Raw genomic sequence first — 27,950 nt, 5'->3', positions numbered from 1 at the left:
CTTTTTCCAGGATTTTGTTGTTCTTGTTTTTTTTTGTTTTAAAATCTTAGGTGTAAGGAGGGAAGTTTGGATGGAAGAGCAAGCATCTATTAAGCATTTACTTTGTCAATTATATCTTAATATAGTTGGGGAACACTCTAGATTTCTTTGACAGAAATTATGCGATTAGTCAACATGTGGCAAGGATAAGATTTCAACCTATCTTCCTGGTTTTGAGGCCAGTTCTTTATACATTATACCTACCCTTTTGTATTTACAAAGTAAAACACAAAATAACTTCATGTACTAAGACATGTGGAAAGACGGAGACAATCAGGATGTGTCTTATGCAGCTGAAGGTACTTGTGTTGATCTTTGAAGCTAGGAATTCTAAGAACTGGAAAAAGGAGGGAGAAAATAACAGGTATGGGGTACAGCCTATTAAAAGATACAGAGTCTGGAGATTGAATACCATTCAGTTGGATAACAATCACTAAGTAAATTTTAAATAAAAATAGAATTCTTTACCAGTGTTTCTTATTTTCAGAGGAAAACCACTCAGATAGGGAGGTGAAAAAGCTTCAATTATAGGCCAAACTACAAAGCGCTTTAATAAATAAGATTAGTAGCTATAGACTTTTTCTGGGGTATTCTGTATGAATATTGGGCATGGAAAAGGTTAAAGAAGAGAAAAAAATATAATAAAACTCCCAAACCAAGAAAAGACTGTCTTCTGTAGTAATACTGACAGGACACTCTTTTATCATGTCATTATGTTTAAGAAAATATATTAAATTTGAGAAATCAAATTGAAGTGTCCAATTTTCTTTTCCCTGTGGTTTGTGTTCTATAGAATTAAATTCATGCCTACTTATTTTCTGGAAAATATCTTTCCTCTCCCACCAAAATGTTTTGCAATTCTTAGTCAGCCGATCCAGGCATTCTTACTCATGTTTGACCCCCCAGGAAGAAAGCCATAGCAGAGACAGTCAGAGATTATCTGACTGCACTGAGACCTCTTTGTCCAAACCTCCTTTCTCCAGAACTGGTGAAGAGGCTTGAGGAGAATTCAGAACCCCTTCTTTCCTAATGCAGCTCATGAATTCTCTCCCTCCTATAATATGAAGAATACTTGAACCAACCAACGAAGTGCAGATAGATCAAGCTTTACACAGGAAGCACTCACATGAGGCTTTATTTGAGTCTTATTTCCTTATCCTAATTATTTTCCCCCACTTCTCTCTTTCTTCAGAGTTCTAGAGTGCCAAGGCCTTCCAATAGTGAATGGACAGTGTGACCCTTATGCCACAGTTACTTTAGCAGGACCATACAGGCAAGTGTCATTCAGAAAATCTGCCTCTGAGAGGTTTAATTGGTTGTTCGGGTGCTGGTAAGTTGATGGCTATAACGTAACACTGTGTTATGATGATGAATGACCTTATCCAGAAAGAAAAGATACCAGGATAGGCTCTGAGGTGGGACATACAATTTTTCATTTCCTTTGTTTCTTTGATCTTTTAAAAATTGTACTTTAAAAAAATCTTTGTATTCTTCACATCAAGTATTATTTTTGGCTCAGTAAAAGTTCCTAATTTGCATACCATCTGGAGTTAACAGAGAAATAGAAATATTTATAAGATAAATAAAGACATGGAACTACTTGTGCATTTAATAGCTCTGCACAATGCCTGGGAGGTTTTTGTTTAACAGTGTTGTTACTTCCTTCTCAACCCTCTTTACTTTCTTTCTTTCTTTCTTTTTTTTTTTTTAACAGATCAGAAGCAAAAAAGACTAAAGTAAAAAAGAAGACCAACAATCCCCATTTTGATGAAGTGTTTTATTTTGAGGTTGGTATTTTAGTAGAATGGGTGGTAAGTTTAAAAACATGGGAGTGACTTGGCACAGCATCCAGATCAGATCCCTCCTAGTGAAGCTATTCTTAATGGCCTGATATAGACCACTTCTATGGTCCTGGGTCTTCAAAGGTATTGCCAGGAATGCCTGAGCCTCAGTGGGTCCAGCTCAATTGGAAGGGCAAGGCAAGATACTGTAAATCTGTCACTGAGGACTGACTACCTTAGCTAGATTGGGAGACCCATCACCACCAAAAGACTGTCTACAAGGAGATGAATTTTCTCAACAACAGCACTTTTTGTAATTGTCTATTAAATACCAGGGAAGCAGCATTAATGAAAGGGATACCCATGCCTATGAAATTATGTATTAATATATTCCTTAAGATAGAATAGAATCAAAATTCCTCCCTTGCTAACTATCAAGATAGCAGGATGTCATTTTCTTAGGTAAGAAAGACTTATCTGATTCTCTGAAGTGCCCCTGTTTACTCCTTCCTCTCTTTTTTCTTAGAAAGAATGAAGCTTTACTTGCTTCCTGATTCAACCAAGTTTAGAATTGAGTGCTGATTAAAAAAAATTTCTAGTTTAGGGTTGAGGGGGGTTAGTTTTTTCTTTTGGTCTTTTTCCTTTGGTTAATTTTTTGTTATTGGTTTTTTGGGGTTTTTTTTGAGGGTGCTCCATCTAATTGCCCCCATCAGTTGTGAAAGGATTTTTGTCATGGGAAGTAGAAGAGATTTTGAAGGGAGAAGGGAAAAGCATTCAAATTCAGAAGTTATGTCAATCTCCCAGACAGCTCAAATATCAAGAATTTGAAAGCTATGAAATGCTCAGATTATTTAGAAAGAGAAAAGCAATTATATATGTCTAGACATTTTTAAGAAATCATATTGAATATATATTTATAAACATGTTGATTTATATAGAAATATTCACATTCTGTGTCAAGATAACTTGGGTGACAATTTACAAATAAGTGTGATACCATTTGGGATATTCTAGGCAAAGATATTGGAGTGTACTTCCATTTCCTTCTTCAGCTCATTTTACAGATGAGGAACTTAAACAGGGTTAAGTGATTTGCCCAAGATCACATAGCTAATAAATATCTAAGTCTGGTAATATAATAAATATCCTCAACTAACAAAGAGGAGTCTTTCTGACTCTAGGCCTAACACTCTCTGCACCACCTAGCTCACCCCATAAAAATTAATAGTTTAATATTTCGTCGTTATTTCCGTTGTGTCTGACCCTAAAAGAGCTTTTTTTGTTGTTGTTTAGTAATTTTTTAGTCTTGTACAACTCTTAATGATCCCATTTGAGATTTTCTTGGCAAAGATTAACTAGAGCGTTGTACCATTTCCTTCTTGAGGTCATTTTATAGATAAGGAACTAAGACAGATTTAAATGACAACTAGTAAGTTTGAACTCAGGTTCTCCTGACTCCAGGCCCAGTGCTCTATCCACTGCTCCATTTAGCTGCTTAATAAAAGAGCTTTAATACATTATAAATGCAAATGTGGACATTTCAACATTTTGGTAGATCTATGTCATCCTCAAGTTTCCTCATCTATAAAAGGGGGATAATAGTAGCAACTTGCCTTAAGATTATTGTAATAATCAAATGGGGGTAATGTGCAAAGTGCATTGTAAACCTTAAAGAGCTATATAAATGTCAGCTGTTATTATTGCTGTCATATCATTGCTAGACATACTTTCTTCTCTAATAGTGATCATAGCCCATCTATTCTATCTTATCTTCTAAGACACCTGTGTTCTCTGGTAAAACCATAATAGTTTAGGATCTTTTTTAAGATTGCCTGATATTATAAAGATAGCAACAGAATACCTAGGCACTCCCCATCCATTGTCCCTCACTCTTTCTCCTTGATTGGCTGTTTTTGTTTTTTTTTCCCTAGGCACATATCTGTGAAATACTTCCTCTTCTATATAATTCTTGAGTCATAATATGCATCAACATACTCATGACTGGCAAGTGCCTCTTCATTGCTCTTTAGGTGGTTTTTAACTTTAATCCTTTAAAAGTTGTGGTGTTCTATAACATGTAGTTATCCAACACTACTAACTTTGACATTATAGCTCTGAATGTGCTTATATGAAGAAACAGAAATTATAATGGTGGGGGGGAAAGACACTGAAAAACAAAAAATGATGAGTATCTAGACCATGTTTCTAGGGAAGGTTTTTGTTGGCAATGAAACAATTTTGAGGATCATGTCTCAGGGTATGTAAAAAAGGTAAGGATACCAAAGGCTTAAAAAAAACCCCAGACCTAATTACCAAAAATAGACAACTGAGAGACTACCAATAACTACCAATGATATGCCTACATTTCTGTCTCTACAAAAGTTTAATGAGAATAGCCTACATATAAATGGAGGATAGCTTTGACAAAGATTTAAGAATAGAATAAGTGTGATTTTTTTTTCAAATGACCTTACGATAGTCCATATCTTTAAAGCCTCCCCATGTACTGAAAAGCATATATTTAAAAGCTTCTTCTGGAGAGAGAGCCACTGGATCTGGATTAGGATTCCCAGGTTCAAATCCTTCCTCTGATGCTTGCTTGCTACCTCTTTGACATTGAACTAGTCATTGAAATTCCGTGGGTTTCAATTTCTTCATGGATACACATGGATATACATATATATGTATAAGTATGTATCTACACACAGACACCCAAATGAGAATTCAATGGGATGGCCTCTTGGGACCCTTCCAACTCAGCATCTGTGATCTTATATGCTTATTATTTGTTGGCTATTTAAAAAGCATTTGATTTGATAAAGCAGAAGAGTCGAATTTATTGCCTATTGGCCACAAGTGGCTGAGAAAACTCCCTAGTACAGCCAAACCAGATTAAGATGGAATCGGGATATATTTAAGAAAATAAATAAATATGTAATACAACAAAGATAAAGTGCCTTACTCATGTTTGCTATTTCCATGTCTAGTGTGCCTTCATTTTATTGATGAGGAACTTAGGCAAATAGGGGTTAAATGACTTGCCCTGGTTCATATAGCTATTAAGTGTCTGAAGCTGGAAAGATGTTCAGGAATTTCAATAAACATATCAATTTTATTTGACAATATATTTCAGATTCTACATCTCCCTGCCTCTACAAAAATGAGAAGACATATTTTCTTCTTTAGAAACACACAATTTTATCATCCATCTTGCTTTGTGGCTACAAGTTCCATGCATGTATGTTTAAATCTATGTATATTATTATTCCAAGGCTTAAAAGAGTTTACTAGATTTTCATCTAATTACAGTTTCTAATTAAGAGCCTAATGTTATTAAATTAAATTTATGAGTTTTAGGAAGTAAGGTCCTTTTTTTTTTTTTTTTTTGGAGACTGATAAAAAATGTGCTTCAGCAAACTTTGGTCTGTGGATTAGCTATTGGGAAATTCAAATCTAGATGACCAATCTAGAGTATTTTGGTCAAAAGTCTTTAATAAAAAAGAACTACCTCATTTGATTGACTTTTTTCACAGCTACAGACAATTCCCTGACTCTCTGCTTCATTTTACAGTATACCTCTGACCAATAAATAGGTCATTGGGATAAAGGGTTAAAAAAAACAATACCTGGTCATCTAAGTGTGACTAAAATGGCCTATTCTTTGTTGCCTAGTATCTAGTAGCATACATTCCTCCTTTGTTATCAGTTCTCATTATCTGATTTGGGTCTTAATTAATAACTATTTTTTCTATATTTTACAATGGGGGTTTGACAAGATTATTTAGGCCCCTCCCAGCTCTTTAAAAAATAAATAAAAGCCTGATAGATCAAAATGATTTGACACTTTCCTCCCACACCCTACCCCTGCAACATAAACAATCAAATAAGAGGCAATGAGTTTGAGGGAAAACAGAACTATGTTTCATTTTGCCTTTTATAGACAGCTTCATATGAAAATGAAACAAAAGTAGAGAGAAGTGGAAACTTGATGCTCATCAGAAGATGATCTCCATCTAGATTTGCTTACAGAGCTTAAACTAGACCAGTCCGGTGAAATACCAGGCTAGATAGATACAGCTATTTCTGTGTTCAAAGATGCCACCTGTTTTGGAGAAAGGTGCTCATCTTCCTTCCTGAGAAACAGCGTGTACCATATGCATGGTACAGTGTAATGAAAAGAATGCTGAAGTCAGGAGAATCAGGGTTCTATTGCCTGTGTGACCCTAGACAATTTAATTTCTATGGCTCAGTAAAATGGGAAGATCTGAAAATATGAATTTAAGGTACCACCAAGAACTAATAAGAAGAATAATAGAACTTTTATAGAGCCTTAAGGCTTACAAAGTGTTTATGTATATATCTTGATTTGGTTTTCACAAAAATCCTATGAGATAAATGGTTTAATTGTTCCCATTTTACAACAGCAAAATTAAATGACTTGTCCAAGATCACCCATCTGGTATCTGAGATAGCATTCATACTCATCTCTTCCTACTTATTACTCTATTTACTATGCAGTTGACAATTCATGACTCTGTGGTGCTTATCCTTGAACCTGGGGTGGGGGGGAGTCTTAGTTCCTCAACTGCCCAATCTTAGTCACTCCTTCATAACACTAGAGCAGATCTTCTGAGCTTCACCTGTGTCAAAAGTCATACTTGCCACACCCTACACCTGGTGCTGACCTTACAGATGGCCCTGATGATAAATGAAAAATGGAGAGAAAATGTGGCTAAAAAGAAAAAAAGGCAAGCATAACTATTCATCTCTCCTGAAACATCAAAATGGCTATTTTTAAAGTTCACAGAACCCACCCTTTTGAATTTTTCTTCAAGCCTTAAAGCATCCTGACAAGTAGATTTGTGATAACTCTATTTTCAAATCAGAAAATTAAGTCTCAGAAATTAAATAATTCACCCAAAATTACATAACTGTTTGGATGAGTCAGTTTTTAGAACACTGGGCCTAAAGTTTTCAATCACCTATTAGCCCACTGGGTATCTCCTAGAACTGAAGCTATGGAAAGGGAAGGAGGATGTAAAGAAAAATATAAATCAAGTAAATTAATGGAGAAAAAAACTAATTCATAATCAGCTCTATAGCAAAAAGTACCAATTTGGATCAAAATTCTGGCCATCCCAAACTTTAAGATGTACCCTTAATAAAGTATCTTTGAAAATAACTTGTAATATAATAGATAAATAATAAACATTTGTTGAATTGAAAGGAGCTGTTTTTGTTAATTTTTGCAGTAACTATTATCATCAACTTGGTCACTTATTAGCAAAGCATGACTAGAAATTATACTAATGTTTTCCTACAAATCAGCATGGTGGGAAAATATAGTCTGAATGTAGACAAATACAGATCATTGTGGATCACCTTCATTCTAGGTTTATTGTTAATATTTTTGCTATCATTCTCATTGTTAGTAAAATCTGCAAAGCATTGACTATGTGTAGACTATTATGCTAGATAGACCACTGGAGGAAATAGCTTAAGGTTACTAAAGATAACTTTCTATACCTCATGGAGCTTATGATTTAGTAGAAGAATATGATATACCCCCTCAAGTAATCTACAAAATGATGCATAAGACTTAAGTACAAGAAAAATATGATGTGAGATCTAAAATAGGGAAAGCGATTAATAGTTGGAGGAATTAGGGAAGGTTCATTAAAGGAAATGATATTTAATTGAATTTTAAAGAAAGTAGAAGTTATTGTTGCAGCTATTGTTATTTCCACAGGGAATATTTTGTGGGTAGTAGCATCCAACATTTCTCTAAATCAGTCTTGGGAGGGGTATTGGAATGGAGGCCGGGAAAGGTTTGTGAGAAAACACAGTCCAAACTATCAAAATTAAGTCATTCCACAGTACCACAATAGGGGGTTCTATCATTTTTTTACACTTTGAGCTACTCAAGAAACATTTTTAAAATATCAAGAAAGAAAATACAATATTCATTTCTAAGTTTTTCTTTATTCTACCTGCAAGGAGATGGATTCGTTTCCATGTTAATTAATGTGCAAAAGAAGACTTTTAATGGAAAGAAAATCCCTAAGTACTGTTCTTATGTCAAGGTTAGGGATTTTGTTTTTAAATTGCTGTTTACAGGTGGAATGAAGTGCCCAGTGGCCTCAGACACATTTTCTATTGGTATTTTATTTTTTCATCCTGGGTTGTGGTTATCTTATGGGTGGGGTACATGATATGTCTGTGTTATATTGGTGAAAAAAAATGAAGCTTCAGAAAGTAATGTTTCTTCCATCTAATGCAATAAACTCATCTGGAGAACTCTCTTCAATTTAAAACATATGGGCCTCTTTTTTTGTTTATTAACTATAGGTTTTTATAAGGGTGCTTATACTTCCCCCCTTTTCCTTCACTGAATACAAATTATCACATTGAAATTTTTTTTAATAGACAGAAAAGCAGTTATTTTAGTCATTCTACAAGAAATTATTAAGTGTATATCAATCCAGGCTTGATGATCATCACTGGGAATTTAGGGACAAAAAAATGAAATTTTCCTCTAACTCTTTTGGCAGAAAACAACAGCAATAACAATAATAACCACAATAATATTAACTAACATTTAAATAGCACTTTAAAGTTTGCAAATTCTTTACATTTATAGTCTTGTTTGATTCTATATGAACACAGAGAAGTAAATGCAAAACATCAATGATAAAGTATTCATCCAACAATGGTTTTTATTGCTATTGTTCTTCAGTCCTGTCTGAGTCTTTGTGATCCCATTTAGAGTTGTTTTTTGGCAAAAATTTTGGTGTGGTTTGCCATTTTCTTTTCTAGCTTATTTTACAGATAAGGAACTGAGGCAAATAGGATGAAGTGCCCAGGGTCATATAGCTACTAACTGCCTAAGGCTATGTTTGAACTCATGAAAATAAGTTTTCCTCACTTCAAGCCTGGCACTCCATCCTCTGTGTTACTTAACTGCCCCATTTTTATTAATAACATAGTACTAAATCCTAGGAATACAAAGGAAAGCAAAGACAAAAAATAGCCCCTACCCTCAAAGAACTTAATAAGAAGAGGCAACTCCTAAAGGAGATCTGGAAGGAAGAAAGACTGTTACCTGCAAGTGGAAAATTTGGGAAAGTCAGGAATGGAGCCATCAGGGAAATAATATGGATAGTCTGGGCACTTCCTGAAAAGATGGTCCTGGACCAAAATTCACCCAGAACCCCCACAGAAATGGTTAGAGGCAATACTTTCCATTGAGAAATTTCCACTAGGAAAGATTTATTCATGAGTTCAAATCTGTCATCAGACATTTACTAGCTGTGTAACTCTAACCTTTAACTTAACTGTTTGCCTCAGTTTCCTCATTTGAAAAATGAGTTAGAGAAGGAAATGACAACTCCAGTATCTTTGCCAAGAAAACCCCAAATGAGATCACAAAGAATTAGACATGACTGAAAAACAACTGAACATCATCTTCTGTTGAAAAATAACCCAAAGTTGTCTTTCTGCTTAGGATTCTTGGCTCTTTCAGGTGCTCTGAGGATATGGAACTAAGTCTCTTCATAATCTCCCTACTTTTATGGCAGAATATCCTGATCATTTCCCTAAGACCTCTCTACACACCCTTCTCCCTATATCTCAAACCACTGGAAAATTCATCAAGGAAACTGAGTGAATCTGAGACATAGCCATAGGGACTATATTTCTTTTCTTGAAGAATGAAGTCCTGGAAAATAATTTAATTAAGATGACTGACTTTCTCAGAAATCATTGAATCATTCTTGAAATATATTGCAATATAGTTATTAATAAAAATCAATTAATAAAAAAAATCCTTGATCTAAGTGCTAGTAACGTAGAATTTTCTTTCATACCATGAAAGGTTGGATGAGTTTTTCTTTAAATGCATGTGACAGATTTTATATAAAAACTTGGTTGTTGCTTCTTGGAGTGGTATTTCAAAGAAATTTTTCTGCATCTATTCCATTAGGTGACCAGACCCTGCAGCTATAGCAAAAAGTCCCACTTTGACTTTGAAGAAGAGGATGTTGACAAACTTGAGATCAGGTAATTAACAAATGAAGGTTTTCTATTTGGCAATTTAAGTTGGTTGTTTCTTATGTGCTTTGGGGATGAGTGAATATATATTTAGATTCTCATAATAATTTAAGCTTTAGGAAATGTGAAGCAAAAGTCTAAGAATTTAAACCTTATTAGACTTCCAGAAGTTAAGATAAATAGAAAAGGAATTCTGGTTATTTATTAGTTGGCAACCAAGAAAATAGTTCAGTATATTAGTCAGATTACTAAATTTAAATTCAGAAGACCTTCTTACAAATCCAGACTCTTTGCCTGACTAGTTGTGCAACTTTGAGCAAATCACTCATTATATCTCCGAGCTTCAGTTTTCTTAACTGTATAATGGGAATAATTATACTTTCTTGTTTTTCCATCTGTGCTAAGAGTCTCAAATGTGGTAATAGCATGAAAAAGTGTTTTCTAACTGCAAAGTACAACAAAGTTTCTGTTGTCATTATAATGAAGTTTATAGTATCTATCCCACATCTAAGCTAAAGATCTATTTTAAACCAGGGTTTACTTATCTACTTAAAATAGGAGATTTATAGGAAAAGGTGTTGTGGATCAGTGAGGTAGATAAACTTATAAGATCTTCACAATACATCCATAGTTTTCATAGTCTACACTTGTTAAGTCTTGAGGGACTTAAGGGAAAATTTATGTTGTTTGTTGTTTTTATCTCCAAATATAACAGGGACATATATGGTTGTAGTCCCCTAAAACACACACACACACACACACACACACACACACACACACACACACACACACACACACAATTGGCTGGTCTTTGGGGTTCTGAAAAATCCCCTCTTGTGTACATTCTTTTTAATAAGCTCTTGACTACTGAATAACTAGTGAACTAAAAGGAGACCGCCTAGCTAAAGATGAAGTATGGATGGTAAATGGAATTGACTGAAAAGAGAGGCTGGGCTGAGGAAGGGCCTGCTGCTCTGTGTCCCTTATGAGTCTCATACTTGAATCTTTCTATATTGTACTATTTGTGGAATAATTGAGGCACTTCCAACCTTCGTTCCAGAAAGGACTTCTTTTTTTTTTAAGAGGTCCTCTTGCCATATAGAATATGTTAAGTATCATTCCCTGTTGAAATTATTTTGTCCATATAACCTGTATTTTACTTCTCTTGTTCCTATCAAGAATGTTGTCATAGAAACAGGATCTTTGTTAGACATTTACCTATAGCTATGTAGTCTCCCGTGATCTTTCTGTGGCAGCCACAGGGAAATGCAGGTGAAAATTAATATCATATGTGGATCAGCAAAGAAAAGGAAGTTGGATATTTAAGCAAGGAGCCATTTTTCATAGCCACATTCCCAATATTCAGACAGTAGTCAATATTTTCCTTCCACTCTTTATCTCCCAGCAAGCTAACCTACTCAAATCTCAATTTATAAAATGACTAGTGAAAGACATTCATATTACACTTCCTGCTTTGTGAAAATGTGCCAACTTTCTACTCCTCTTAAGGAAAATAGACTGGAATTCATTCACATTTCCATTTGTCTCTTGTTTCCTATGCTAGCTTTTCACTGTAGCGATTTATACTCTTTAGTTCCTTTATAAACTGCTTTTTGTAAACACATTGGGAACTCTTGATGCTTTGCTACCAAGAAGTAGTGTGAATCACAATTAATGTGTAACAATGATATGACAACATATGTATTGTTGCCATTGTTATAACTCTTCATGACCCCATGTGGCTTTTTTAGGCAAAGTTACTAGAGTGGTTTTCCATTTCCTTCTCCAGCTATTTTACAGATGAAGAAACTGAGGGAAACTGGGTTAAGTGACTTGTCCAGAATCACATAGCTAGTAAGTTTCTGAGGCTGGATTTGAACTTAAGAAGTTGAGTCTTTTTAACTCCAGACCTGGTACTCTACTCTATTAATTGAGTTACCTATCCTCAAAAGCACATACAGTCTGTTTCTAATAATCTAAACAGTGAGGGGGAAAAGATACATTTAATTTTTAAATGTTAGCTTTATTTAAATTATTTTGTTTAAATTACTTTGTTCATTTAGATGAAATAAAGAGCTAAAAAAGTTCCCTGTCACTGGAAGGTATTCAAGGATAGAATATATGATCATTTGAGAAAGAATGTCAGAGAAGATTTAATCTAGTAGGCAGTGTTCTTAACTCTATGTTCCCTTCTAACTAAGATTCTGGCTCTGAAGACAGATGTTCTGGGTTCAAATCCCACCTGATGCTAGTCAGCTATGTGACCTTAGGCAAATCATTTAACCTCAGTTTCTTTATCTTTTAAGGAAGGGGAAATTGAACATAAGGGCCTCAGATTCTAAGGTCATTTGGAGTTTTTTGCTGCCAGGGTCACAACAATAATCTCTTTATTTTTTTTAACAGTAAAATAGCTACATTGATATCATCTTAAAAAATTTTCATTGAAAATAATATTTGTTTCTTTAACAACGTGAGACCCTTGTAAACATTCCTCAGCATAACTTGGGTAAAATGAGGGCAGTTTTCCTTTTAGAAGCTATGATTTCCAGACAAGCACATTCACATTAGTAATACAAATCACTTTCAGGGAAGAAGTTCCTCTATTGTTTCTCACACCAACACATAATAGCTTACAAGTCTCAAAAAAATAAAAGCCAGTGGAGAGATTTATGAGACAGTCAGGGAAAGCTTTGACACTAATAAAATCAAAGAAAGCAGATTGAAGGCTAATTCTGAGATTGTACAAAATGTTCTCTGACTGTCTTTTTCCCTTCCCCTCTGACACTTCCTCTTCCTATCATAGAAGCAGACAGTTTTTGTTTCTATGTCATTTTCTTTACAGTTGAATCCTTAGGGAAAGAATGTGTCTATTCTAAAGGCATATCCTAGTTTGATCACATATTTTACATTTGCCTAGTTCAAGCTTTTAATTTTCAACACTTCTGAATTGTGCAACTGGAGGCTGTCCTCTTGAATGTTCCAGAAGAAGGCTGAACAAAATGACAGGTTCTCATTAAAACTGCCATGTGGTACCAGATGTTCCTTCAGCCTGCAGCTTCTCCTTTTTCTTGTAGAGAACCATGTTCTTTGTTTGGGGGGGGGGCAGACTGAAGGGTGGATTAAAGAGTGAAGTCATTATTTTTTTAAAGCAAGCAAACCAAAACAACAGCTTGGTATTTTCCTTAAAGAAGGAGGAGAAAGAAAGGAGTCAAAAGAAGAGGGAGAGATGTGGGGAGGTAGAGAGAGAGAAATAGAAGAAAGGAAGAGAGAGGGAGAGAAGGAAGACAGAGAAGGAGGGAGGGAGAGAGAGAGAGAGAAAGAGAAAGAGGAGGAGGAGGAGGAGGGAGGGAGCAAGCAATCTCCCCCTACTTGGGAGTTTCTGTCTTACGAATAAATTGTCAATTAGAGATGGAAATTCTCTTTCTGTTAAACTGAAAATAGCCTACTATGGCAAATTGTATCCAAAGAGTTCCACCTCTGTCATCTTCCAAATGCTCATTTATTTCTTATGATAACACTCTTTGTCTATTGTAGATTTTGTATGGTGACAGTTCTTGTTTTAGCTTGCCTAAGATAATAACAGTACATTGTATTCAATTGTCTGGATTCCCTCTACCATTCCGGACCTCAGCCCACCCTCCCAAGTAGTGATGAGAACTTTTATATTAAATTTTCAGCTCCATTCAGAATATTAAAATGGTAGAATTATACTGTAGGGAAAATTAAGTGTATGAGTAACCTGGCTCTTTGCCATGGAATTGAAAAACAGTTAAACTTACATCACCTTCCAAAGTCAAGGCCACTCAAATGAAGATCATAAAAGTGATGGTGGTCCTGTCACTCAGATAGCAGATGAGAGATTCATTCTTTCCCTATGTCAGAGATGACCAGATTATTCAGCAAGGTAGAAACAGAAGGTCATATTGTCAAAATGATTTGCTACAAAAATAGTTTTGTGGTTTGGTAGATATTTATGGAATAATTACTCCCTCTTACTGTTTTGGAATATTTTAGTTTAAGGGTATTTCTTATTTTTGTTTTTTTCTGCTGTATCATATGGCTGTATGTGATTGGCAGGTGTTGGTTTCTGTACTCTAGGGACTTGAAAGAATTCAGTGATAATATTTAATTAATTGATTTTTAGTTTAATGGAATATACGAATTTGTCACTGTGGATACAAACTGATAAGAAAAAGATAAAATAAAATCCATGATTTGGAATGGGTAAAACCAACATTTTCTAGGATATTCCACAAATGAAATGAAAATTTTGTTTTGACCCAACTCATTTCATGTGTTATTTCTGAATAACAAACTTATCACCTGAAGAATAGTGTGCATTGTTTAAAAATCTAGAAATAACCTGGGGATTAGATGTTTGAAGTTTACCATATAGTATAAAGTTCATGAAGCTTTCTACTTTGGACAGTACCATCCATTCTGAGCTCACCAATGCATCTCCATAGGAAATGGGAAGAATGGAGAATGTTGAAATGAATGAATTAATATAGATATCTGCAGTTCAATAGGGACTAACTTATTGATATTACAAAACTATATAGTATAAGGAATCCATTACTATGAGATATCCTTCTATCTTTTGGAACATTGATATTTTCCAAAGCTTCTGGAGGAGAGTGTCTGTCTGTCTGTCTGTCTATCTGTCTCTCTCCATATGTGTGTGTGTGTGTGTGTGTGTGTGGCTTTTTTATCTTACATATTACATAACAACATGCCATTTCATATTTAGAAATAAAATAATAATTCTTAAAAGCAGGGCCCAATTATTGCTCTTCTCCACCACAAAGCATGGCATGACACATATTGTACCTTGTAGTAGATGCTTTATAGATATTTGATTAATGAATATTGAGTGGTTATTACCTTGAGCATTTTGGTGTATCAAGATTATTTTCTTTCCTCATCTTTCAATGAAAATTGTATTATTTATTGTTGGTTTATTTTAGGGTTGACCTATGGAATGCCAGTAATTTGAAGTTTGGAGATGAGTTCCTAGGAGAACTGAGGATTCCTCTGAAAGTCCTCCGACAATCCAGTTCTTATGAAGCATGGTATAGTAATATCTATCTCAAAACTCAGCTATAAAGTAATCTCACCCATCTCAAAAATAATTATTTTCTTTTGTTAATTTAAATTTTTTTTCAGTTCTCCTCCTTTTACTCCCTCTGCTACCTAGTGAAAAGAAAGAATTATCATATTCATTTTATATCCATGTTTGTGTATGTTTATAAAATTTTGCAAAATATATTTCCATGTTAGTTATATTGTGGGGAGGGGAGAAAAACATTAAAGTAAATATAATTTTTAAAAAATTATGCTTCAATATGCACTCAGAGTTTATCAGTTCTCGCTCTCTGGAGGTAGATAGCATATTTCATTGTGATTCCTTTGGAACTGTCTAGGATCATTATATTTCTGAGAAGAACTAAGTCATTCACAGTTGATCATGGTACAGTATTGTTGTTACTGTGTATAGTATTCTCCTGGTTCTGCTTACTTCACTTTGCATCAGTTCATATAAATTTTCCGAGATTTTTCTGAAAGCATCCTACTCCTTGTTTCTTACAACATAATAGTATTTCATCACAATCATATGCCACAAATTACTCAGCAATTCCCCAACTGAAGGGTATCATCTTAGCCACCACAAAAAAAGAGCTCTTACAAATGTTTCTATACATATAAGTCTTTTCCTTTGATCTCTTTGGTGTATAGACCTGGTAGCAGTATTGTTACTTCAGAGAGTATGCATATTTTATAGCCTTTGGAGAACAGATATTGCAGAACTTACTGTAGAAAAAAAGCAAGTAAAAATAATGTTTCTGAGCAGCTTAAATTTCAAATACAAAATTGTCAAAAAAATTTTGTTTACAATTTCACTTAGAGCCTTTTACTCTTCTTGTAGTTGTTCAGTCATTTCAATTGGGTATGACGCTTTGTGTCCCCATTTGGGATTTTCTTGGCAAAGACACTGGAGTTGTTTGACATTTCCTTTTTCAGTTCATTTTACATATGAGAAACTGAGGAAAACAGGATTAAGTGACTTGCCCACAGTCACACAGATAGTTAGTGTCTGAGGCTGAATTTGAACTCGGGGAAAATTAGTCTTCCTGACTGTAGGCCTGGCACTCTATCTACTTACCCTTTTTTGTTCTTATTTGATACATAATTCTTATAAGATTGATTATCTCATTTTTGGTCTCTCGGAAAATTAGAAATGAGAAGGGCTGCTATAAAGATATCCGTCATCAGAAGCAAGAAGTGAGAGCTAACAATTTTACCAAAAGAGAGTACAAAAAACCACAAAAGAATTTCCAATAAATAAGTATAGTAGCCATTTGATGTAGGAGCACATAGCTCTTCATATCTTAAGAATCCCTTAGGACACTACTTCTTAATCAAGAAAACTACTGTAATTGGTGTTTATAACCAGTTACTCATTAAGGAAATATCTACTAAACACCTACTAGGAAGCAAGAACATTAAGCACTAGTTATGTTTCAGACCCTGTACTGAGCACTTTACATATATTATATCACAACAATGCTGCAAGGTAGATGGTGTTACTAGCTCCATTTTATTTATTTATTTATTTTTAATTTTATAATTATAATAATTTTTTGACAGTATATATGCATGGGTAATTTTTTTTACAGCATTATCCCTTGTACTCACTTCTTTTCTGAATTTTCCCCTCCCTCCCTCTGCCTCCTCCCCTAGATGACAGGCAATCCCATACATGTTACATGTGTTACAGTATATCCTAGATACAATATATGTGTGTAAAACCGAGTTTCTTGTTGCATGGTATGAATTGGATTCAGAAGGTAAAAGTAACCTGGGTAGAAAGACAACAGTGCAAACATTTTATACTCAATTCCCAGTGTTCCTTTTCTGGATGTAGCTGATTCTGTCCATCATTGATCAATTGGAATTGGATTAGCTCTTCTCTATGTTGGAGATATCCACTACCATCAGAATACATCTTCATACAATATCATTGTTAAAGTGTATAATGATCTGGTTCTGCTCATTTCACTCAGCATCAGTTCATGTAAGTTTCTCCAAGCCTCTCTGTATTCTTCCTGTACTGTCTCCATTTTAGAGATTAGAGAACTGAGGTTGGCAGAAGTTAAGTATCTTGCCCAGAATCACACAGCCACTAAGTGTCTGAGACAAGAATTAAACTCATATCTTCCTACCCACTCTATCCACTAAGCTGCCTAGTTGCTTCTTATTGTTCATTTGTGTCCAGCTTTTTGTGATCCTGTGGACTATAATGTCCATGGAATTTTGGGGGCAAAGATACTGGAATGGTTTGCCACTTTCTTCTCTAGTGGGTTGAGACCCAGATCACATTTAGTAAGTAATCTAAGGCAAGATTTGAATTCAGCTCTTCCTGACTCCAGACCCAATGCTTTATCTATAACTACAGAACCACTACTATGTACAAAAAAGATAGTGCATTAGGAGTTATGGAGGATACCAAAAGTTCAGTGATCTTTTTCTGTTATCCACTATAGAGGTTTGCCATTTCCTCCTCCAGCTTTAAGTGACTTTCTTAGGGTCCACAGTAAATAAATGTATGACGCTGGACTTAAACTCGGAATATGAGGCTTTCTGACTCCAGGTCCAGAACCGTATCCATTGAGCCACCTTGTTGCCTCTTTCTTACCTTGCACATAGTAGATACTTAATTAATATTTGAATTAAAAGGCATTGGTGGGCCAGATTGTGAAATGGCTTGCATTCCAGGTGAGTCTGGATTTTACTCAGCAGTACATAAAGAGTTGACAAAGAGGAGTCTTAGGGAATGACAAAAGCTGAGAAAAATTTTAGAAATGTTCATTTGGTCCTTGAAAGACAGTGAAGAATCAATGGCTTGTGAGTAAAGTAACTTGTGTTCAATCCTGCTTCTGTCACATACTATCTGAGTGATCCCAAAGCAAGACATTTAATTCCTCAGTGCCCCAGACAACTTATTAAAACCATAAGTGTCAGAGCAGGTGCTAATCTGTATTCTTAGATGGAATTTCTGCATAGGGAATTTTCTCTCTCTCTCTCTCTCTCTCTCTCTCTCTCTCTCTCTCTCTCTCTCTGTGTGTGTGTGTGTGTGTGTGTGTGTGTGTGTGTCTGTGTGTGTGTGTGTGTGTGTGTGTGTGTGAAATCACAGCTAACCAAAGAAAAGAAGGAAAAAAGAATCAAATAAAAGAAGGGAAGGAAGGAAATAAAAAGGACAAAAGTAACAAAGAAGGAAGAGAAAGAAACAAGGAAAGAAAGGAGACAAATAGGAAAGAAAGTTAAAAGGAAATGAATTAAAGAAAAAAGAAAGAGAAGGAAAGGAAGTAAGTTGGAAAGAGAAAAATGAAGGAAAAAAGGAAGGAAAGAAAGAAGGAAGTGAAGAAAAATGATAAGAGGAAGTCTATCACCAAATTCAGTGATCTTTCCATTATACTGTGAGACCAACTAGTTACTAAATAGTTACCAAGGGAGTCCACTTAAACTCAACATCTCTGATCTTTTGAAATTCATAGCACAGTAAACAGCATAAAACCTAACAGTTTCCAACATAGAGACGCAGCATCACATTGAGAGAACTAAAAGTGACCCCTTCTCTGTGCCTGATTCCTCAGGAAAAAGATTGGTGACATTTTGTCACAAAGACGAAAGGAAGGAGAAAGCCTTGTTGAAACAGGATAGGCTTTCACCTCGAGAAAATGTGTGACTTGACAAGCTTGGCATCAACTGTTTGTAGTGAGCAGAAAAATAAAGAAAGAAAAGTACTAGGATGTGGTGATCAAGAGGACTTTAGTGACCTTAACTAGACCGCCCAGAGAGAGTGGGTAGTGGAAAAGTGGAGCCACAGACTTTGTTTTAGAAGGTCTGTGATAAAATGAAAGGGGGAGATTAGGACTTTGGGAGTTTGATAATCCTGCGTTATCAAGAAAAGATGAACTTTTTCTTGAGTTTAAAAAAGCAAGGAAGTATGTAATGCATTTTATAAATATTTCTGAACAAAATGATTAAAATGTTAATTTTTTTTGCCAAGTTTTGATACTTTAAGAGGTAAACCCTCAGCTATAGTATAACAGAATAATCTAGCTCAAAATTTGTTATAGTAGGATGTAATCATTCATGACTTAGTATCACTACAGTTATGTTACATGTTAGTTCAGCATCCAAACTTTACATGAGTCCTTTTGTAGTTTTCTTGGCAAGTAGCTTGCCATTTCCTTTTCTAGCTCATTTTTCAGTTGAGGAAACTGAGGCAAATAGGATTAAATGACTTTTCCAGATTCGCAGAGCTACTGTCCAAGACAAAAGTCAAACTCAGGTCTTCCTGACTCCAAGTTTAGTGTTGTAGTAGGATGCAGTGGATTATAAATCAAGAGTCACCACTGCTGTATTACATGCCAGTAACTGTGCTATTCAAACAATGCAGTATAAAGAGAGGGTGTTTGGAGTAGGGGCCTTGGTGAAGAACTCCCTTAGAGTTAGAAGGAAATGTCTTCATTTACAGAAGAGGAAAATGACAAACCATTCCAGTATCTTTGCCAAGAAAACCCTATGCAGAGTATGATCCATAGAGTCATGAAAAGTCATAATTGAACAATCTAAGAAAGAGATAAAGAATGAGGAATATTTCAGGCACAAAGAGTGATTGAGTAAAAACAAAGAGATCTGTGCCATCTGAACAAAGCAACAGAGCAAATCTAAGGTAGTGCCTGCTGGCATAGCTAACAGTCAGTTAACAATAATTTATGAGTGCCTGTCACATGCAGAGTAGAGATCTCATACTATTGGCAGAAACGTAATGGTGGTGGTAGCATTGGAATTTGAATAACAAAGAAATAGAAAATATGAACCCAATATTTTAGCTACAATCTAGTGGAGGAAAGAATTAATCATGTTAAGTTTTGTATTTTTATTGAGTATACTCTGGCTATAATTATTGGATAAGATTTTACATTTCAATGCCATTAAGCCCTTGACTGGAATGGGCCCATGTTACTGGATTTGTTCCAGAATAAATTGATTATACCTTTTTGAAGATACAGCCTTAAGAAGAAGGCATTTGAGATAGGGGTGTGTGTGTGTGTGTGTGTGTGTGTGTGTGTGTGTGTGTGTGTGTGTGTTGTATATATATATATATATATATATACAAAAAGTGATTATGTAAATTTGTGACTTTTGAACTGTGGCCCATTTAAGTTTTCCATGCATACTCAGGCTTGTTTTGATGCTCCAGATACAAATTTTGCTGAGAGAATTCAAACATTTTCATATGGAATGTTTAAATTGGCAGGCAAAGAGGAATGAATTAAAGCAGCATATTATAAAAATCACTTTGCATTAAAGAAATCTGCTGCTGAATGAAATGGGCCACACTAGGATAAGGGTATAGGGAAAAGAAGAAAAGAAACAATACAAATTACCACTAAAAATTACCAGACCCTAGAAAATTTAACTAAATTAGTTTTCCTCTATCAACAAAGATTGTTTTACAGTCATTAAAATAATTGAAACAACTTTATTTGCTACTAGCTTATCTTCTTCCTCTTGCCTAGTCCTTATAACCTTTTTTCTCTCATCCTGCTTCTTTCCTTTTCTTCTACTTCTCAACTTTGCCTTGATTCCCCAGACTTCATCTCTTTTTTGTCTATCTTTCCCCTTCCCCTTTCTTCATTTCTCTTTTTTTAAAAATAAATATATAGTTTCTTATTAGTAAGACTGCCACCAAATCACCCAGAGAATCAACTTGTTCCCAGCCATAGAACTGAGCTATAGAAGGATTTCCTTTGAGAGCTATCTATGTACCTGTAGTACTTCCTTTCATGAACCATGTTCAATAGCTAAACAATTATCAGGTCAACATCTTATGTATTTATCTACCTTTCACTGTTCCCTTCTATTTCACCACCAGTCCATCTCACTTTGATTACTCTTATAGCTTCCCAGCTTCCAGTCCCTCTTTTCTCCAAAAAAAAGTTGTCAAAAGAATCTTCTTTAGGTTCAGGTCTGATCTTGTCACTCTGGCTCTTAACTTTTCAGTTGTTCCTCATATCCATACAGGATAAAATATAATCTTCTTAGCCTTTCATTTACTGATAACCCTCCATAATCTGGCTCCCACCTTTCTTTTTATCATTATTTCATATTATACTCCATAGAGTTCACTATGGAGAATAGTGTGAAATAATGATGAAAAGAAAGATGAACCCTTTATTCCAAACATATAGGACTTCGACATTCTTCAGACACAATCTTTTTATTTCTTACCTTCATGTCACCCACTACTTATGCCTATAGTTTACTTCTTCCTCATCTCTGCCACTATCTTCTCTCATGATTGGATTCCCATATCTTAAATATGTCTTCCTCCTTTCTGCTTATATTCTTTCAAGACTCAACTCATGTGCTCCTCTGAGAAGCCTTTCATGAACATCCTAGACAAAAGGGTTTTTTATTGACTCATTTTTATTTGTGTCTGTGTGTATTGTATCTCCAAGTAAAAATGTAAGAACTCTGAGGGCAGGGACTATTTTATTTTCAATTTTGTAAATCCAGCACCTGGGACCCAACTGAGCAATATTTGCTTAATTGAACTGAGTCAAACTGGTTCCCTGTCCTCCAATCTCAGTCCTTCTTTTGCAAAGGTATTCCTTCACTCAGGCACCTAGGTTTGTTATTGTTATTGATTCTTCCATTTTTGAAGAGGATTGATGTTGAGGGCTAACTTAACAAACTACTTTATAAATGACTGAAAGTAATGGAACAGAACTTGAAAGTGTCCATAGCTTTTAAGATATAGCTAATTCACATTTGATTTCCCCCTCTCTTTCCAGGTATTTCCTACAGCCCAGAGATAATGGCAGTAAATCCTTGAAACCAGGTGACCTGGGTTCCCTAAGGTTAAATGTGGTTTACACTGAAGATCATGTATTTTCCTCAGATTATTATAGCCCTCTTCGAGACCTTCTGTTAAAATCAGCAGATGTTGAGGTAATTTGGTTGCTTGCACCTCTGGTTTATCTACCAGTGACCTCTCTCAAATTGTCATAAACATTTCTATTTCTCATTCTCCCACCAACCAGAAGAGATTGAAGCCTTCTCAGATTGTTTCAACTGCTTCCTTTCCATATTTATGATTTTCATAAGACATCTCTCTCCTACTTTCTTGTTTTTGTGCCCCATTGAGAGATCATTATCTGCTCATACTGGCTGCAAGGAAAGACACACCCAAGCCTTATACAGTTAGAACCGTTGGTGTGAACCCACAGGCAGTGTGTACAACTTCCTAATTTTATGTTTGAATGTGAAAAAAGGCAACCTTCTTTCTTTGCTGGCTAAAACTTATTTTATCTGGGTTTAGATGAGAGGTTCTGGAGAAAAGAAATCTTATATGACTGACACCTTTTGTGTGTGTGTGTGTGTAGTGTATGTAATGAGTCAGTGATGTCCAGGGACAATGGAAATATAAAAACTGAATTTGAACCTTCAGAAAACACATTTTTTTATTTTTTTTATCTTCACCTGAGAGGTGTATTTATAGGGGCCGGAAATGATGATACCACAGAAAGGGGTGAGGAGAGGGGAAACTACTTAGATTTTCATCATTCTCATTTCCCCGAAACCCTGATATTTTATTTACAACCAACATTTTGATCATGAGAGAAAATTCAGATGCAGAGTTTTGTTTTCTAATTGCTGCCCTTTGGTTACTGGGTGACCCTAACTAGAAACCAAAAAATTCACTGACTCTCAGATTTAATGAATTCTAGAGCTGGAGGACACCTCTTGTTTTTATTCAGCTATCATAGCAACATCCAACTCCTCATGACCCTACTCATGGTTTTTCTTGACAAAGGTAATAGAGTAGTTTTTCATTTTCTTTTCCAGCTCATTTTACAGAAAAGGAAACTGAGGCAAACAAGATCTCAGTTAGTCTGAGGCTGGCTTTAAACTCATGTCTTCTTAACTCCAGACCTGGTGCTGTACTTGACTAGGAAAACACCTTAGAGATGGTTTAAAGCATTCCTCCTAATTTGCAGATGTGCAAAGTGAGGTAGAGATAATGGCTCTTTCAGAATATCACAGTTCATTAAAGGGAAGGCTAGGACTGGAATCTTCATCTGATATTCTGCCTCCCTAACTAATCTTCCAAGGACACTCTTCCTTCAAGTGAAGTTGATTCAGGTCTAAGAAAACATGGTCTGTTGGGTGCTTGCTCTATGAACATTCCTTTCTCTCTTTGCCAGCCTGTGTCTGCTTCTGCAGCCCACATTTTGGGAGAAGTATGTAGAGAAAAACACGAAGCAGCAATCCCACTTGTGCGCCTCTTCTTACACTATGGCAAAATTGTGCCTTTCATCAGCGCCATTGCCAATGCTGAAGTGAAGAGAACTCAGTGAGTATCAAATACCCACTCCCTTGTACACATGGGGAGAAATAAAACAATCCCCCAAATTCCAGAATTTAAAAAGGATAGTTTATATAACTGTGGAATACTCTAGGGCTTATAAAGAACTTCATTTCCCTCAAAATCATATTAGTGATGTAAGTGCCATGGCATTCCCATTCTATAGATGAGAAAACCAAGACTTACAGAGTTAAAAGACCTGGCCCTCAATCCCACAATTATTATGTGTCAGAGATGGAATTTATCAGATTTCCTCATTCCAAATCCAGATTACTTTTCATGGTTTTCAGAAATTAACAGATATGAACAGTCATAGTTTAGAGGAAAAAAATGTAAAACTACAGACTTTCCTATGCTTAGGTAATTGGATGATTATAAAATAATCATAAATATTTATAAGATTGTAGGATAAAACATTTAAAGGGAGGAAACTATGGTCTTTTAGTCCAGTTCCCTCATCTAATAGCTGAGGAAACTGGAGTTCCAGAGGTGATCCAGAGTCACACAGCTAGTTTATTGTATATTTGACAAAAGAAACAAAAGCTAGGATGGCTGACATGAAAAAAAACAAAACAAAACAAAACAACCAAACACAAAGTGTAGACTTTTTCCTGTTTTAATCACATACTAAGGTGGGTTTTTGTTTATTTTTTTTTTACTGTCCATTTTTTTTATTCAGGAAGCTATTAGATGAGTGAACTAAGATATCTATGTATCTTATCTTGGGAACTGATTTCATTAGAAGTCTGAGTTTAGCTCACTCTCACCTGTTCCCCTGATGGTGTATTTTTTAATCAGTCTAAAGATAAAGGTAGTAACCAAAGAATAATATTTAGATAAAGCTGTTAAGTCTGTGCAAATGGAGTTGAAAATTGGTAAAAAAATGTATCACCTTCAAGGCAAATTAGTATTCTGGATACTGAACTCTGCAGTAGATATAATTGGCAGCTAGAAGACAATGGCTACTTTGCTCATGAGAATACATAGCTTTGCTGCCACAGACTGTTCTAGAGGATTCCCTATTTATTAAAGCTGGCACTGAGCAGTTTATTTTGTATAGGATTTTGCAGTGCCTCTTCTATCAACCAAAGGTTTTAAGTCCCAGAATCATTAATCCACTGCTTATTTTTTTAAGGATTTTTTTTTCTCTTTTGGCAATACAAAGTTCACAAAAAACTGATAGGTGGACAGTTGCCAAAATCATTATCTCCTTCATGATCTGAAAAAAAATATGAATTTCTAACATAGGGAAAAAAGATCTAGAAGAAGCTTAAAACACCTAACAGTTGCATCAGCAAATGTAGTTTAAAATGTCTATTAAAGATCTGAAATTATATTCACCACTATTAAGGATTTTCTCAGCAGTCCTCTGTCAGATAGAAGTGTGTTCATAACCCAATCTTAAGTTCCTGTGATGGCAATTTTAAAAAAAATTTTTTTTTCAAGAGCCAAAATTACAGAAATTTATTCTTTTCCAGAGACCCAAATACCATTTTCAGAGGAAATTCTTTAACATCCAAGTGTATTGATGAGACAATGAAGCTGGCAGGGATGCATTATCTTCAAGTTACATTAAAGCCTATTATAGAGGAGGTAAGGACATTAGCTTGAAAAATCTTTTGAGAACAGGTATTGGTGATTTTTGTCATTTTAGCTTCTCTAAATGGAAAGTAGGGATTTGCTTGAAAATTCAGGTAGACATTAAAATCCTGCTTTTCTTCTACTATTCGGCTCAGCTGTCACTTCTTACTTCATTAAACCTTCCTTAATCTCCCTAATTAATTTTTTTTTCTTTCCCCAATCTTCTCAGATTACTTTGTCTGGATCTTTCCTCTCCTCCCACTCCTTCTGAGTTACTCCCCAGCTTGTACTATACACATATCCTACCCATTCTAGATGATTGTAAATTCTTTCCAGGAATCCTTTAAAAATCATTGTATTTTCATTACATAGTACACGCCACTATATACAGTTGGCACTTAATAAACACTATTTAACCTTGGATTTATAGTGGCAGAGCTGGACTTTTATTCATGAAGAGGAAGTTTCCCTAGAGTTTGACAAAAATTCATGCCACTTTTTCCATGTTTGGGAAAATTTACTATAAACAAACATTTGACCTCAGACAGAATAAGCTAATACTAAAAATCTCATTGTCATCAACAAGGACTCCCACTCATTCTGCATTCTTAAAGCAATATGGCTATTGCTAGATATCTTTTGCAGCTGTTTCATGTGGTGACTTTTTATTATCTCCCCAGTACAATGCCATTGTTCTCTTCCCAGGGTAGTAATTGAGTGACAAATTTAGATCTTGTATTTCCTTTCCAAGTGAATCAGCACTTTCTTACCTAAACTGTTAACTGTGATAACTTGTCAAGAAGTATTTCCCCCTTGAGTGATTTTTGCCAAATGATCCTTTTGCACATGAAATAGTAGCATATTAAGTCATAGTCTGCCTTGAGCAATTGAGTAAAAAAATCATTTAAAACGGAATATAGCTATAAAACAGAAATTATTATCCACATTTGGCAAAGCTTAGCCACCCATTAGCTATTAAATAGCAATGTTGTAGTTTAAAGCTGGATAGATTGTGGATGGGATCGTCTAGAGGTGCAAAAATTTGTTTCAACCTGTTAAACACTAATTGTACTTGTTTAAATCTTTCCTGGAATAAGTAGAATGGCCAAGGGAATGATGTGACATGAACATTCATATGTATTTCCATAGTACTGAGTATCTATGAAGCTTACTCTCTTTCTGTATATTTGATATCCATTTTATAGAGTCATTAGTGCAAATGTTCTTTCCAGATATGCCAAGTCCACAAATCTTGTGAAATTGATCCAGTAAAGTTAAAAGATGGAGAAAACCTGGAAAACAATATGGTAAGACATGATTCCCTTTACTTTTTTATTCCATACACACATTTTGTAATTGAAAATCAAATCTCTTGGTTATTATTTTTCTGGCCTTAGGACAATTTATGGTCTCGTGTTTTACTATGCATGGTAAGTCTGAGTAGAGAATGGTTCCAAGTCATGTTGCTAAGGGATAATCACTGCTGGAGAATTGGTTATTTTGGGAGGATGCAAATTGAAAGATTTTTCTTCTAGCCAAGTTTTGTTTAATTGTCTCTATTTTTTTTTCTTGTGTAAATTTTCCTATTCCAGAAATGTTTCCTTTTATTATTTCCTCATTTTCTTCTTTCTTCTCATTTGATTATTGATTCACTAATATCAATTCTTATTGATAATACCAGTAATCTTCCATTTATAATCAGTCCTTTTAGAATCTCTTTTATTATTCTTAACTTCTAAACAGCATTTCCAATTCATTTACATCACCATACCTTTTAAACCTGTATAATTTGCCCCCTCCCTTTTTTTGTTAAGCCTTCACAAATGAAATTATTCAAAACAGATGCTCTTTTCCCCATTTCACAGAATTTGTTCCTTTTCTTTTCTTTTCCTCTCTTTCTCTTTCTTTCTTCCTTTGGGGAAGCATCATAATATAGTGGAGAGAGTGATAGGTTCTGAAGCACAAATCCCACCCACCCAATCTTACTACCTGCATGACCTGTTATATATATAGACATATATGTTTACATGTTGTTTTCCACAGTAAATTAGAAGCTTCTTTTATTTTTATTTTTCTTATCTTTTTAATATGTTTATTTTATTTTTTAAATTTATATTTTATGTTTTATCTTTTTTTTTTTTATTAATACCCAGCATGATTAAGCAGGATACCTAGACCATAGTAAACACTTAAAGAATGTTTATTGATTGATTGCTTAATCTCCCTAGGCCTCAGCATCTTCATTTGTAAAGTGAAAAGTTTGGATTAGATGACCTCTAAATTATCTGTTAGTTTCTGATTTATGATTCCATCATATTTTCTTTTGTCTAATTTCAATTAAACTATTCTAAGCCTTTACCTTTAGCTCTTAGGATTTAAGCTTTATTTTTCTTTTTCCTTTCTAAATTTAAATTTTTTGTTGAATTTAAAGGGAATTCACCTTGCTTTTTGTTTTTGTTTTTGTTTTTGTTTTGTTTTGTTTTGTTTTTGTTTTGTTTTGTTTTTGTTTTTGTCTTTGTTTTTTTGGCTCAGGCAATTGAAATTAAATGACTTGCCAGGGTCACACAGCTAAGAAGTGTTTAAATGTCTGAGATCAGATTTGACCTCAGATCCTCCTGCCTTCAGGGCTTGTGCTCTATCCACTGCATCACCTAGCTGCCCCATTCACTTTGCTTTTAAAGGGCTCTATCCCTATTTGTTCTTGTTCCTTACTGGTTTTTTGCTCACTTTTCATGTTTTCATCTTTTATCTTAATCCTTTGTTCTGCCTATACCTATGACTCAAATTCCCAGTTCTGTTATCATTATTAGTTCTTAAGTTCTGTCACCATTATCATCATCATTATTATCTCTAGTACCTATTATGCCTAGTACCTGGATGGATCATTATAAATTTCTCTTCATAAAAGCTTCCAATGATTAATCCATTCCTTAAGGGACTGAACTTCCCTTTCCATTCACAGGTGTCATTCCTTTATCATACAGTAATAATTTTTAAAAACCTACAACTATATCATACCTCTTTTCCCATTCATTCTTCCAATATTTCTGTAAGAATGG

The 27,950-nt window shown here is 34.9% G+C and overlaps 1 protein-coding gene across 4 annotated transcripts in view; it reads left to right on the top strand.

Moving 5' to 3' along the window:
• RASA3 (RAS p21 protein activator 3) overlaps positions 1 to 27,950 on the top strand; it is a 292,598-nt gene that overhangs the window by 222,614 nt on the left and 42,034 nt on the right. For 2 of the 4 annotated variants that reach the window (XM_074299611.1, XM_074299610.1), the window contains exons 6-14: positions 1,232 to 1,312; positions 1,754 to 1,826; positions 4,954 to 5,058; positions 9,802 to 9,878; positions 14,837 to 14,941; positions 21,737 to 21,893; positions 23,150 to 23,298; positions 24,789 to 24,903; positions 26,124 to 26,198. In XM_074299611.1, the coding sequence (XP_074155712.1) occupies positions 1,232 to 1,312; positions 1,754 to 1,826; positions 4,954 to 5,058; positions 9,802 to 9,878; positions 14,837 to 14,941; positions 21,737 to 21,893; positions 23,150 to 23,298; positions 24,789 to 24,903; positions 26,124 to 26,198 (937 nt within the window). The remainder of the gene's footprint in view (positions 1 to 1,231; positions 1,313 to 1,753; positions 1,827 to 4,953; positions 5,059 to 9,801; positions 9,879 to 14,836; positions 14,942 to 21,736; positions 21,894 to 23,149; positions 23,299 to 24,788; positions 24,904 to 26,123; positions 26,199 to 27,950) is intronic. The other 2 variants (XM_074299614.1, XM_074299612.1) reach the window with 1 other exon arrangement.

The sequence above is a fragment of the Sminthopsis crassicaudata genome, chromosome 3 (genome assembly GCF_048593235.1).
Source record: "Sminthopsis crassicaudata isolate SCR6 chromosome 3, ASM4859323v1, whole genome shotgun sequence".
Lineage (NCBI taxonomy): Eukaryota > Metazoa > Chordata > Mammalia > Dasyuromorphia > Dasyuridae > Sminthopsis > Sminthopsis crassicaudata.
This window is presented reverse-complemented; position numbering and strand designations above follow the sequence as displayed.